Source organism: Andrographis paniculata, unplaced genomic scaffold (genome assembly GCF_009805555.1).
Source record: "Andrographis paniculata isolate CXL003 unplaced genomic scaffold, ASM980555v1 Contig59END, whole genome shotgun sequence".
Taxonomy (NCBI): Eukaryota; Viridiplantae; Streptophyta; class Magnoliopsida; order Lamiales; family Acanthaceae; genus Andrographis; species Andrographis paniculata.
Genome location: NW_026137594.1, coordinates 3072731 through 3086425, shown reverse-complemented (window position 1 = coordinate 3086425; position 13695 = coordinate 3072731). Strand labels below are relative to the sequence as shown.

Genomic DNA, 13695 nt, shown 5'->3' with positions numbered 1-13695 from the left:
TATCCAGAATCTGCACAACTTCATCACTTTTATTTCTTAATTGAATATAAGATATAATAGTATTATTTAAAATAATTTTGAATGTAAAATAAATTACATTTTAAAAATTTAATATATTTTTTTTACATCTTCTTTATAACCGTAATTACAAATAAAAAATTACTTATCTCAATATACATTGTAATTTTAGAATAAATTTAAAACATAAGTCTATGTTTTTTTTGTTAAACATATATATGTGTTTATATAATTATTTTAAAAATTAGTAAAATATATACATTTAACTTTGGATAGTACTATTCATTTATTTTAAATTTATTTTATCATTTTTAAATACAAATATATTAAAAATTAATTAATAAAAAATATATCCAAAATCTACACAACTTCATCTTTCCATTAAATATTATACAATAAATTAAGAAATAAAAATATATAATCCGAAATAAATTTCTCATTCTACTATAACAGCTGCCGCCGGATTTTCTGTAAGCTCGAACTAAAAACATCATTATCATCTACCATCATCCACTAATTCTCGGCCAAACACATGCACCAAATAGAGTCGACTGCAGAAACTTTTTCGGAAAGAAATATGTAATATAAATTATTATTTACATTATATATTTGGAATAAAATATACAATATAACTAAAATAATTTAATATTAAATTTGGAATAAAATATGCAATATAACTAAAATAATTTAATGTTAAAATAACGATTTAATTTATTACTAACGGAATACCCGTGCTACGCACGATGAAATCAACGAAAAAATTATAATTATATATTTTTTTAATAGTAGTTTCTTTATATCTTATATATATATATATTTAATTAATATAAAAAAATAAAATAAAATCAATGAATTATACTATCTCCGTAAATATTAAATTTTGTAGCATTTTACTTTTATTTCTTAATTAAATATAAGATACAATTGTATTATTTAAAATAATTTTGAATGCAAAATAAATTACATTTTAAAATTTTAATATATATATTTTTATATCTTCTTTATTAATTACAAATAAAAATTATTTAGAATAAATTTAAAACATAAGTCTATGCTTTTTTTTAAACATATATATGTGTTTATATAATCATTTATATATATATATATATAAAAGAGCTCAAAACTGGACCCATATTTTTGTAAAATTAATTATCAAGATAAGTGATAGAGGATGTGAATGACAGTTTTGAAATAGTGGGATTGGGACGGTGGTTTCAATGTTAGTGGAGAAAAACTGATTTTTTATATATATATATATATATAGACATGTGGGGGAAGGGTAATACGACTAAATGGTGATAATACATTTTATAAAAAAACAACAATTTATTGTAAGTGTATCAATGATAATAAATTTTCACCATTTAGTCGTATTACCCTTCCCTCACATGTTTATATATATATATAAAACCACCATCCCACTATTTCAAAACTGTCATTTACGCACTTTGATAATAAAAAAAAAACAATAAACTCTAAATCTGTGATTAAAAAAAAATCCAAAATTAAAATATATATGATGAACAAAATACAAGTCCACCTTTTGAGCAGTTTTATATATATATATATATATGATGAACTAAATCAATTAAAAAATTTATAAAAACTATACATATATCTGGATGTGTTTATAACTTGATTGATTATGAAAATAAAATTATTATTCATATACATATTACAATTTTTGTTTTTTTCAACTTAAAAAATAAAATCAATTCCTCAGATAACTTAATTACAGTATTTATTAAAAAAAAAAAAAAACATATAACTTAATATAAATTATGATTAATTGCTAATAAGAATTTAAATTACACTTAAATGTATAATAAAATAATTTTTATATATAACAAATTAAAAAATCACCAAACTTATCGCTAACAACTTTCGATATAAACAAATTTAGAAAAAAACCAAAAAATCTAAAAATTATAAATATATATATATATAGATAAAATATTATCAATAAAAAAAATTATCAAAAAAGTATTTGAGATTCCAATTTTATGGCTGCGTCAGAAAAAATACAACAATAAAGAAGAATAGCAAAACAACTCAATATTATCAATAAAAAATTTTTTCAAAATAGTATTTGAGATTCAAACTTTATGGCTGCGCAAAAAAAAATACAACAAAATAAACAATTTAGAAAAAACCAAAAAAATCTAAAAATTATAAAAATATATATATAAAAAAATATTATCAATAAAGAAGAATAGCAAAACAACTCAATATTATCAATAAAAAAAAAATTTCAAAAAAGTATTTGAGATTCCAACTTTATGACTGCGCAGAAAAAAAACACAACAAAATAAACAATTTAGAAAAAACAAAAAAAAATTTAAAAATTATAAAAATATATATATAAAAAAATTATTAATAAAGAAGAATAACAAAACAACTCAATATTTATCAATAAAAAAAATTATCAAAAAAACAACAATTCATTGTAAATGCATTAATGATAATAAATTTCAATATTTTTATTCTCACCATTCAGTCGTATTACCCTTCCCTTCTGTATATATAGAAAAAAAAAAGAAAATCAGTTTTTCTCCTCTAACATTGAAACCACCATCACAATCCCAATATTTCAAAACTATCGTTCACAAACAATAAACTTTAAATCTAAAAATAAAAATTAAAAAACGGTAACTGAAAAATAAAAAAAATCTCAAAATTCTGAAATTACACATAACATAATTTTACAAAAATGTGGGTCCAATTATATGATATACCGTAACAAAGCCAAAATTTTGTTAAGGTTCCAAGCAAATGTCCCAAGCTGCAAGTCTCGAAGATTCCTTACCCATTTGCCACGTTCAAAACTGATTCTTAGAAGCTCCCGGCACCCTAAACACCAGATTCATCCACTCCAAACCAGACGCGTAGTAGTCGTGGATTAGCTGGTGTTCGAAATCCTGGACCTTCCAAGAAGCATTTCTTCTTACCTAAGTTATACAACCAATCAATCAGGCCAGAAGAATGGTGATCGTGCCTTCACTTCAAATCCAAACGCCGTTGCCTCGGTTCAATCAAATTTCTATCCTATTCTCTTCTTGTTGCCCAATGTAAGATACAAATTTCCAATTCAACGATTATCCGTAAGTTTCACACAAAATTTATTTTATATTTATTATCAAATTTGATTAGATATTTCAATATATACATAATTTTTTGATTTGAAGAAGTATGAGATTGATTGAATTAATTTGATATCGCGTGTGCCATTCATTCCGCTCTTGACAGGTGTCACGTGCACGTTCACGTGACGTGATTAAGCCGCGGCGGCGGCTTCCCAAAGCTTAGCTAGCGAAATCGATAATTTGTTCCTTAAATACCCTCTTGATTTTAGCCATGTTGAAGAAGCTAAGCCGCCGAGTCAAAACCATAATTACCAAGCCTTTTAAGAAGCCGTCTCGAAAGCCGCCGCCGACCCCGACGCAGAGCCCCGCTTCGTCTTCTCCGGCGTCCCCATCATCTCCGCCAATGTCGCCTCCGCCGCCGGCCGTCGAGGGACGCCGCCGCTCCCTTCCATATGTATTTCCTCAAGCTCAATCCGCCGTCCTCCCTGATCCATCCCGTTTCTTCGCCTCTCATCTCCTCTCTGCCCCTCTCCCCACAAATTCCTTTTTCCAGAACTTCGTTCTCAAGAGCGGCGATCAGGCGGAGTACATCCATCCCTATTTGATCAAATCGTACCAGTCTTCCCTAACCCTCTGTTACCCCACGCTGTTCGATAGTCCTGCTTTTATTTACCAGAATTTCATTTCCGATCTTACCATTTCTACGCTCGGAAACCCTAATCCTGATGCGGCGCACGTTATCTCTTCATTCAGTGACCTAAGCGTCACTTTAGAATATCCTTCCAACAATCTCCGATTCTTCCTCGTTAGAGGAAGTCCTTTTCTAACCTGCAACGTGAGGTCTCCAACTCCGCTTTCGATTTCAACAATTCACGCCATTCTCGAATTGAATCCGAACATCTCTTGCACCAAGTACACCGTTAAGCTGAACAACAACCAGACATGGCTAATTTACGCCTCGTCGGCGATTAACCTCAGCCACGATATCAATCGGATTACTTCAGGTGTGTTTTCCGGTGTAATTAGAATTGCTGCATTGCCAGACACAAAAAGCCCCAAATTCGAAGCTGTATTAGATCGATTCAGTTCATGTTATCCTGTGAGTGGCGATGCAGATTTCACCAGGCCTTTTTGTTTGGAGTATAAATGGGAGAAGAAAGGTTGGGGGGATTTGCTGATGCTTGCACATCCTCTCCATCTTCGTCTTCTCTCTAATTCAGATCCTTCCATATCTGTAATTGATGATTTTAGGTACAACAGCATTGATGGAGAACTAGTAGGTGTAGTTGGAGATTCTTGGGTGTTGAAAAGTGATCCTGTCTCTGTAACTTGGCATTCGATTCAAGGCGTCGATGAGGATTCGTATTCGGACATAATCGATGCACTTGTTAAGGATGTCGGCACTCTCGATGCTGGTTCGATCGCGACGACATCTTCGTACTTCTATGGAAAACTGATCGCTCGCGGGGCGAGGCTGGCATTGATAGCCGAAGAAGTGTGTTACACCGATGTCCTACCGGCTGTTCGAAAGTTCTTGAAAGAGGCGATCGAGCCGTGGATCGAGGGGACTTTCGGAGGGAATGGATTCCTCTACGATTCGAAATGGGGTGGCCTCGTAACGAAGCAAGGATCATCGGATTCAGGTGCGGATTTCGGGTTTGGAATCTACAACGATCATCATTACCACCTCGGATACTTTGTTTACGGCATTGCTGTGCTCGCGAAGATCGATCCTGCCTGGGGGAGGAAGTACAGAGCGCCGGCGTATTCATTAATGGCTGATTTCATGACATTGAGCAGGGGATCTAGCTCCAATTACACTCGCCTCAGATGCTTCGACTTGTGGAAGCTGCATTCTTGGGCGGGAGGGCTGACGGAGTTTGCCGACGGTCGTAATCAGGAGAGCACGAGCGAGGCTGTGAATGCTTACTACTCGGCGGCGCTAATGGGGCTGGCGTACGGCGACAGCCATCTAGTCTCGATTGGGTCGACGATCGCGGCGTTGGAGATTCAGTCGGCGCAGACGTGGTGGCACGTGAGAGAGACCGATGTTTTGTATCCGAAAGACTTTACGCGAGAGAACAGAGTGGTCGGAGTGCTGTGGGCGAATAAACGCGACAGCGGGCTCTGGTTCGCGCCGGCTGATTGGAAGGAGACGAGGCTCGGAATTCAGCTGCTCCCGATTCTTCCCATTAGCGAAGCTTTGTTCTCCGACGTCGATTATGTTCGACAGCTGGTGGATTGGACGCTCCCGGCGCTGCGGAGGGAAGGAGTCGGAGAAGGGTGGAAAGGATTCGTGTATGCGCTTCAAGGAGTTTACGATAAAGAAGGCGCCCTCGATAACATCCGGCGATTAACCGGGCACGACGACGGGAACACGTTGACGAATCTGCTGTGGTGGTTACATAGCAGGGATTGTTCTGATGAAGAACACCACGGCGGGAAGCTTTGCTGGTTTCGACATTATTGCCATTGAGCTTGTTATGTTTTTTTTTTATGATTATTATAATGTTGGAATTCGTATCTGCTATTCCACGAGTTATGTCGTTTTTATTTGATTATGGATTATATATATGTTTGTTCTAAAATTTAAAAATTTTGCTTCTTTTTGGAGTTTCTTGATTTAGTTTGCCAAACATGGGTGAAGTGATCATTCTGCCTTAACAAGAATGTGAGTTAGATAAGACCATTTAGGATTGTTGCTTTGCATTGGTAATTTTGCCCTGAAAAGTTTTTACAAGAAATAATCTACACCGTTGACAATATTGCATCATGGATGGCGATGATTGAATTGGTTTTGAAGGCCCTGGAGCTCCTAAGAGTAGAAGCTCCAGTGAACATGGCAGTCATGATGTTCGTTTTGACTTGCAACTTGACAACGTTTGCTCTTCCTTACATTAATCGCACCACCACGTTCACACTCACATAGATTTTTCACGTCTTAATTGTTGTTTGCATAATTCTCTAGCAAATGCCAAAGTTTTTGGAGGGTGAAATTGGAAAAAGAGAGAAAACATTGACAATAACAGCTGTGTTCTTGGTGCTCATGCTCTGAGCATTAATGGCAGAGAATTTATGGTAACTCTCTCTCTATTTTTGCAGTTAGGAGAAGTAATTTCTCGCGATTCTTCAATTTCGAGATTCCGGACTGGCGTTGAGAGGTTAGTCGAACTGCATTTGTTTTTTGAGATTTGTTTTGTGGATTTTTGGATGTTGCTTGCCTGATCTAGATTCCGCTAGCGTTTTTCATTTCCATGTTCATCCGCATCGGAAGAATTTCTGCAATTTCTAGGGTTTCGTAGTTGAATTTGGGGATTTTTGGAATACGCGTTTCTGAACGAAGTTCATTGTTGTTTTCGATTGATATCAGTAATCTGGTGTGCTTCAATGGCGGAATGCCGCCATTGACCACCTCGAGATTGGGCACGATTGCTCGTTGAAACGAAGCTTTCCGTAGATTAACAATGGCGTCCATTTCGCCATCGCCGAATTCTTCTCCTAACGCTCCTTCCCCAGCTACTCCGTCAGATTCAAACCCTCCATCTTCCTCTAATCCAGATCAGACCAGTGATACTCCACCGCCTCTCCCAGCCTCCCCTCCGGCGCCTATCGCCGCCGCCCCACCGCCTGAAACCTCTCCCTCACCCAGACTCCCACCCAATCCTCCGCCTGCTCCACCACCAACACCTACATTGCCGCCACCACCACGATCCCCTCCGCCGGAACCATCATCCTCACCTCCACCACCACCACCAGAACCTACATTACCGCCGCCATCTCCCCCTGCTACCCCTCCCCCTACCTCCTCCGATTCACCTCCTCCACCAATTATTCCACCTCCCCCGCCGCCTGAAACTGCTCCTCCACCTAGAAGATCCCCTGCTCCTCCCCCTTCGGCCACTCCTCCGCCCCAATCCGATCCAACCTCTCCACCACCACCACCACCACCACCGGAAATAGATCCTTCACCACCCACACCTTCTCCTCCATCTCCACCTCCACCCGTTGCACATCCGCCGAAGCATTCTCCTCCACATTCTCCTCCACCTCCGCCAGTTCAGAGAACCTCGCCGCCCATTACACCAACTACAAGTCCTCCATTGCCGGCTGTCTCCCCTCCTCCAATCCCTTCATCATCACCTTCCCTATCTCCTTCTCCTCCTACAGTATCTCTGCCTGCATCTCCTCCTTCCCCGTCAACAAATACGTCGTCTGGAAGCTCTCCAGCTTCACCATTTCCATCCTTACCGACGGAAAAGCCCACTGCCGGATCAACTCAAGCAACCGCAGATTCGACTTCTACTCCTTCTAGTGGTGTGAAATCCGGAGGAGTCGCAGCAATAAGCAGTATCGTCGGATTTCTGGCGCTCACCCTCGTCATTCTCGCTGTTTGGCGCTTGCATAAGCGAAAGAAACGGAAGGACAAACTTAGCTCCAACTACCCTGCGCCATCGCCTTTCGCATCATCCCAAAATTCAGGTACACTACTTACTACAAATCTCTGCAATCAAATGTTCCACGACATTGGCTAATTCTCTGTTATTCCCAGATTCGTCGTTTCTAAGGTCACAGTCGGCATCAGCAAACAAGTACATCCACTCGCCGGATGCTGGCATAGGCGCGTCGAGGTCGTGGTTCTCCTATCAAGAACTATCCGAGGCTACAAACAGGTTTGCGGCGGAAAAGCTTCTCGGCGAAGGCGGATTCGGATGTGTTTATAAAGGAGTGCTGGTAGACGGTAGAGAAGTTGCCGTCAAGCAGTTAAAAGCCGGCGGAGGACAAGGCGAGCGAGAATTCAGGGCAGAAGTCGAGATCATCAGCCGAATACACCATAGGCATTTGGTGTCGCTCGTTGGTTACTGCATTGCTGAAAACCAACGGCTGCTCGTCTATGATTATGTGCCGAACAACACTCTGCACCACCATCTTCACGGTAAGACCGCATCCGAAAATTGTGTTCTCGTTTTATTTCGACTGATTGTAGTTCGTCATCTGAGATATTGCCCGTGCAGCTGAAGGCAAGCCGGTAATGGATTGGACTAGTCGTGTTAAGGTTGCTGCCGGGGCAGCGCGCGGGTTAGCGTATCTTCATGAAGACTGTAATTGCTTGAACTCTTTATTCTCTGTTCGAATATTTCCTACGACATCGTTAAATGTTGGTAATGATTCGATTGCATTTATCAGGCCAACCTCGGATCATTCACCGCGATATTAAGTCGACCAATATCCTCTTGGATAACAACTATGAAGCTCGGGTACGGACTACGTTCTATCTATCGTATGTCTTAAAGCAACGACGCATCTTAAACTAACGTCTTCGTTGCCTGTCGACAGGTCGCCGATTTTGGGCTTGCGAAACTGGCGCTAGAATTGGATTTACACACCCATGTGTCGACTCGCGTGATGGGAACCTTCGGGTTAGTCGCCGTTTTATGTATACATAATGGTTTTTGTATCGACGTTTTATTGTACTGCCGGGATGGTTCGCAGATACTTGGCGCCGGAGTATGCGTCGACGGGAAAACTCACTGAGAAATCCGATGTATTTTCATTCGGCGTCGTGCTTCTGGAGCTCATCACGGGTCGTAAGCCTGTCGACCCGTCTCAACCGCTCGGGGACGAAAGCCTGGTCGAATGGGTACGCAATTACGCAAACATCTATCGGAAATTATTTAGATAAAAAATTTTCATCGAACCCAAATTTTTATTGCGACGCAGGCGCGGCCGTTGCTGACTCAAGCGCTGGATCGCGAAGATTTCAGTGAACTAGTAGATCCTCGGCTGGAAAACAACTTCGTCGCAGGTGAAATGTTCCGGATGATCGAAGCTGCTGCGGCGTGCGTGCGACATTCAGCGTCTAAACGACCGCGGATGAGCCAGGTAAGCGTAATTCGTCGTCGCGGTCGCGCCCCGACCCCGTTTCCCGTTATACTGATTGGTTCTGTTCGGCGCGGTGTTGCAGATAGTTCGAGCATTAGATTCGATGGAGGAGATGGCGGATCTGAACAACGGGACGAGGCCGGGGCAGAGCGGCGTGTTCAGCTCGAGGGAGCATTCGGCGCAGATCAGGATGTTCCAGCGGATGGCGTTCGGGAGCCACGATTATGGCTCGGACATATACAACAATTCGAATACTAGCTGGGGCAGCTGAGCTGAGGATCTTGGAATGATCTGAGGCTGTCTGTTGTTGTTATGGTGATGGTTGATTCTCTTCTTGTTCGTTTTTTTTTTGTCTGTCAGTTTTGGAAATATGTAAATTCTATTTGGACAGCGTATAAATTTTTATCTTGAATTATTTTTAAGGATATTTTTCAAATATTTAACATATTTTTTTGGAATAAAGAATACTCTATTTGTTTAAGTGGAGTCCTGATTTTTGTTTTTTATAACGTGAAAATTCGCAATCGCTATCAAAATATCCGAAAGTGTGCTACTAGACGAATTATATTGGCAAAACCCATGACCTTTCTTACCGTCATAAATTCACTCCTCACGCGATCAAACATAGTACTAGTACTAGGTTTGAATGTACTGATAAAATACCTTTGTATTTTAGATAATAGTTGGTGTAATAGATTGTAAACAATTTTTTGATACAATACAAAATTAAACGGAGTAACATAACACAATAATACATATGGTACTCACCCCGTTGCCCGTTCCCAAAACTTAAGTATTTTTTGTTTTGAAGAAATTTTAAAATAATAATTTTGAAATAAAATCTAAATAAATGAAAATGAAAATGAAAATATTATAAAAAATTACTAAATAATTAATAAAAATATCAATAAATTAGCTATTATTTATTAAATTTCAATGATAAAAATATAAATAGATATTTTATTATTTATAAATTTAACAAACAATTATAAAAATATAATAATAATGTAATTTTAACGGATTTTAAGGATATGCTCTTTAAAAATAATTGATTTTTTTTCACCTGTGACAAGTATTTTAAGATAATAATATTTATTTAGTTAATAATAATTATTATAATATTATTTTTATTATTTTATATAATAAATGATATTAATAATTTAAAAATAAATTTAATAAATTTATATATTATTAAATTTTTCTAAATATTTATTTAAATATTGTAATAAGTGTTATTTTGTAAAAAAAAAATATATATATATATTTATAAATATAAATAAATAAAACTATACATTTATTTGTTTATAAAATCTAAACCCTTTCGAAAATCATTCAGTGTACTTTCCTTTTTTAAATACGTTTCGGGATTGGATTTACATTATTCAACAAATTTTTTTATTTAAAAAATCAAATTAAATATTTATTTTTTATTTTTTATATTATATTAAAAATTAATTTTATATTCAAAACATCGCATTAATACCTATTTACGTCATGTCACATCAAACACAACAGTTCAAATTCAAAATTTTTACGATTCAAATCCCAAATCAAAATCAAACTCCCAAACCAACACACCCAGTTGTAAACCCTAAAATTTCTTAAGGCCGCCGTTATTTCCCCGTCGTCGAATATCCATAATTGGCATTTTCTGAGCGCCGGGGCGTTGGGGTTCAAATTATTGATTGGTCTTAGTCCTCGCTTCCTGTACCGAAAATTATTTGCTTCGCCTCCCCCGGATTCTCCGCGCGAAATCGAGTTGCAGAGTGCTTAATATAATCTGCAAGCATTCGGTCGTTCGTTCGTTAATCTGGCCAAGTTTATTCCAAGCCGGAAGTACGAGATTTTTGGTCCGCTAGTGTTTGTTGAGGGATTTTTAGGTGGTCGGTCGACTCACGCGTTTCTTCCTTGCAGTGCAATTCTACAGTTGAAATTCCGAATAGATCTAGCGTGCCATGGTGACTCAGGATTTTTTTGGAGTTTTTAATTCGAGTTGTACAGAGCATGGAAGTGAGATTGATGATCCTTCGGTATCTGCTTCCGACGCCATGAAATCAGATTCCGAACCTCCAAACTCGCAGCTAACAGACGACGCGTCTGAAGCTATAGCGGATGGAGTAATCGGAAGTATGGATGTGGATACTTCGGCGGACACTGACTATGAAAAAAAGCCCTACGGCAGCAGTATCGTTCATTCTCTTCACGTAAACGGTTCTCTAGCTGCTCCGAGTAAAAGCGGACCTCGCAACCGCGAGGAAGATGGGGCTCTTACGAGTAGAAGAGAGTTGGGTGGTATGTGTATCCTTTTTCAATATATGTTTGTATTGCTTGCTATAATTCGAGGATTTGAAACGCCTCTCTTCCGGTGATAAACCTAATTTCATATTTCATAGTTTTATTCTTTCTGTAACTCAAAATTCCAGTGATTTCTGGCCATAAGAGACCACGAATTGCTGTTGATGAACACCGCCAAGCTTCCGTGCACATAATTTACGATTTCTTGCCGAGGTATGCACTCTTTTTCGGCTGCGGTTTTCCTTTGAATGGTGACACAATTTGATGAATTTTTTTATCGTCCTTAGAGAGAGTAAACAAAAGCTTGAAGAGCTGTTGCTGCAGTGGTCTCGATGGCATTCGCAGTACTGCTCATCTTCAGATGTAAATTTTTTGGCTCTTCTTCACTAGCATATGTAAAATTCACCTGTATTTCCTGTGGGTTTCATTATTCAAATTGCGGTATGTTTGCTCAAACTGAAATCAGGATTTTAATGCTACAGTGGAATCTGGAGAATCTGCCTACTTTCCGGCTCTTAGAGTCTGCTCAGATGAGCCTTATGACATTGTATGGTTCTCTTTCTGTTAAGTATTTATCCAGCATTGATTTAGTTGATTCGAATACCTTGTTTTCGGATGTAAAAAAATGTGTATTAGCTTTTATTCTGCAACTCGGAAGAAATTATGCAAATGAAAGATTAACTATTAGTTTAACTGTGCTTCGACACTACTGCAAATGAAATAGTTGTCTCAAGTAATGTGCTTTGCAGTGTCTTTGATGGTACAATCTGTGAATACATTTACCTGCAAGATCATACTTCCAATATGCGGTTACTTTGTTTTGAAAATATATGTAGTTTTTTTGGGTGGATGGCCAGACAAAGACACAGTTGGATAAAGAAGTTACGCCACTCGATTTCTCATCCGTGCCACTGTATGACCGTGGATGTTCTTTAGTTTTGACTTCAGCTGATGGCTCTAGTAAAATAGACAGGTATTATTGGTTGTAGATGATTAGGAAGTTTTCTATTTTGATCCGTCATTTGAGGTTTTATAGATTGTTTGGAGGAGATATGGCGAAATGCTATTATACAAGTATATCTACATCACATTCTAACTACATGCGATGTCTTCTTTAATCTTGCAGAGGTGTTGAAACGTTGCATTCATCCCGTTGTTTCAACTGTGGATCGTACAACCATGGCGTGAAAGAATGCCCCAAGCCACGCGATAATGTGGCTATCCATGATGCCTGGGAACAGCACAAGGCCAAAAAGAAGCAACATGCCAATTCTAGTAATTCAATTCGATATTATCAAAGTTCGCGAGGGGGGAAATATGATGGCTTGGCACCGGGTTGTCTAGATGCCGATACACGCCGCGCCATGGGTCTTGGGGTCTTGGGGTAAGCCAATCTATCTTTATCTTTTTGAAGATATGGTGTGTTTCTTTTGAGTCTCTACTTATTATCAGATCAAATCTTATTTAAGTAAACAAATTCAAACCTCCAAACTCAATTGAGGCCAGAAAGAAGCACACCCTAACTAGCTTGAGGGGTACTTAAACCTCTTGCATTGAACAAATAATGGATTGAATAGATAGGCATATGTGGCTTGTCACTCTAACGAATAAGTAGTTTACTGAAAGATCTTATGTATGTTTGCACAAACATTGTGTATGTAGGCGCTCAGTCCACCTCCATGGCTTAACAGAATGCGCGAAATGGGATACCCTCCAGGCTACTTAGGTAAAAGTTCGTTAAACTCCCTACTTTCATCCCTTGATGTTAACCGGGCTCTCGAGTTCTACTACATTCTTACTTGAGGTACGGTCCATTTTTCATGATATTTCAGTTGAAGAAGTGGATGATCAGCCATCGGGGATTACAATTTTTGGTGATTCGGAAAATGAAAATGAAATCGAGGATGGGAAAGTTATCGATGCAGGTAAAGCTAAGCCATATCCGAAAATGACCGTACAATTTCCAGGGATAAATGCTCCGATACCAGAAAATGCCGACGAGAGAGCCTGGGAATCACTACCTCTGCCCCTGCAAGCCCCTTTGAGGCCATGTCAATATAGAGATACTTCACACTGCCTGGATTATAAACACTCGTCAGAAAATTATTGGAGCCATCGGCACTATGCCGAAGGAAATTGGGACAGGGGCTCGGCATATGAGGTGCCTCCCCCTCCCCCTCCTGGCTGCGACTCCATACCTATCCCCTCACTGTGGAGGTTTAGGTTTGGAAGATCCTACTCGGACATTGGTAGAGTAAGCCCTCTAATACATAGTGATTTTAGCCCCCCTACATGGGATCGTAGTCCCGCGTATGACTATGGATACTCGGGACTAAGTCAACAAAGAAGCTTGAGCTACAATATGATTGTGAATGATTTTTGGTACGGGCAATCGCGCTGATAATTAATGTATATTCAA

General features: G+C 38.5%; 3 protein-coding genes across 6 annotated transcripts; all 3 read left to right on the top strand.

Moving 5' to 3' along the window:
- The first annotated feature begins 3248 nt into the window (after positions 1-3248).
- LOC127258006 (probable endo-1,3(4)-beta-glucanase ARB_01444) lies at positions 3249-5697 on the top strand. The gene has a single exon (XM_051284629.1). The coding sequence runs from the start codon at positions 3373-3375 to the stop codon at positions 5575-5577; it is 2205 nt and encodes a 734-aa protein (XP_051140586.1). The 5' UTR covers positions 3249-3372; the 3' UTR covers positions 5578-5697.
- Positions 5698-5783: 86 nt separating this feature from the next.
- Positions 5784-9424, top strand: LOC127258007 (proline-rich receptor-like protein kinase PERK8). Its single transcript, XM_051284630.1, has 9 exons — positions 5784-6262; positions 6472-7580; positions 7651-8034; positions 8114-8200; positions 8286-8356; positions 8436-8518; positions 8592-8739; positions 8820-8981; positions 9064-9424. Exons 2-9 carry the CDS (start codon positions 6566-6568, stop codon positions 9250-9252), a joined length of 2139 nt encoding a protein of 712 aa, XP_051140587.1. The 5' UTR covers positions 5784-6262; positions 6472-6565; the 3' UTR covers positions 9253-9424.
- Positions 9425-10558: 1134 nt separating this feature from the next.
- Positions 10559-13688, top strand: LOC127257842 (uncharacterized). Of its 4 annotated transcripts, XM_051284334.1 has the most exons (9): positions 10559-10817; positions 10896-11279; positions 11405-11489; positions 11564-11639; positions 11743-11823; positions 12113-12249; positions 12403-12652; positions 12939-13002; positions 13109-13688. In XM_051284334.1, exons 2-9 carry the CDS (start codon positions 10937-10939, stop codon positions 13675-13677), a joined length of 1605 nt encoding a protein of 534 aa, XP_051140291.1. In that variant the 5' UTR covers positions 10559-10817; positions 10896-10936; the 3' UTR covers positions 13678-13688. The 4 variants fall into 4 exon arrangements, with proteins under 4 accessions (XP_051140291.1, XP_051140293.1, XP_051140290.1 ...); XM_051284336.1 differs by having other exon boundaries at positions 10559-11279; positions 12939-12990; positions 13097-13688; XM_051284333.1 differs by having other exon boundaries at positions 10560-11279.
- The last annotated feature ends 7 nt before the right edge of the window (positions 13689-13695 follow it).

Coding starts and splice junctions, on each gene's coding strand:
- LOC127258006 (XM_051284629.1), top strand. CDS start 3,373: ATGTTGAAGAAGCTAAGCCGCCGAGTCAAAACCATAATTACCAAGCCT.
- LOC127258007 (XM_051284630.1), top strand. CDS start 6,566: ATGGCGTCCATTTCGCCATCGCCGAATTCTTCTCCTAACGCTCCTTCC. Junction 8,201..8,285: donor AGCGTATCTTCATGAAGACT/GTAATTGCTTGA, acceptor TGCATTTATCAG/GCCAACCTCGGATCATTCAC. Junction 8,357..8,435: donor ATAACAACTATGAAGCTCGG/GTACGGACTACG, acceptor GCCTGTCGACAG/GTCGCCGATTTTGGGCTTGC.
- LOC127257842 (XM_051284334.1), top strand. CDS start 10,937: ATGGTGACTCAGGATTTTTTTGGAGTTTTTAATTCGAGTTGTACAGAG. Junction 11,640..11,742: donor AGTACTGCTCATCTTCAGAT/GTAAATTTTTTG, acceptor AACTGAAATCAG/GATTTTAATGCTACAGTGGA. Junction 12,250..12,402: donor GGCTCTAGTAAAATAGACAG/GTATTATTGGTT, acceptor TTAATCTTGCAG/AGGTGTTGAAACGTTGCATT.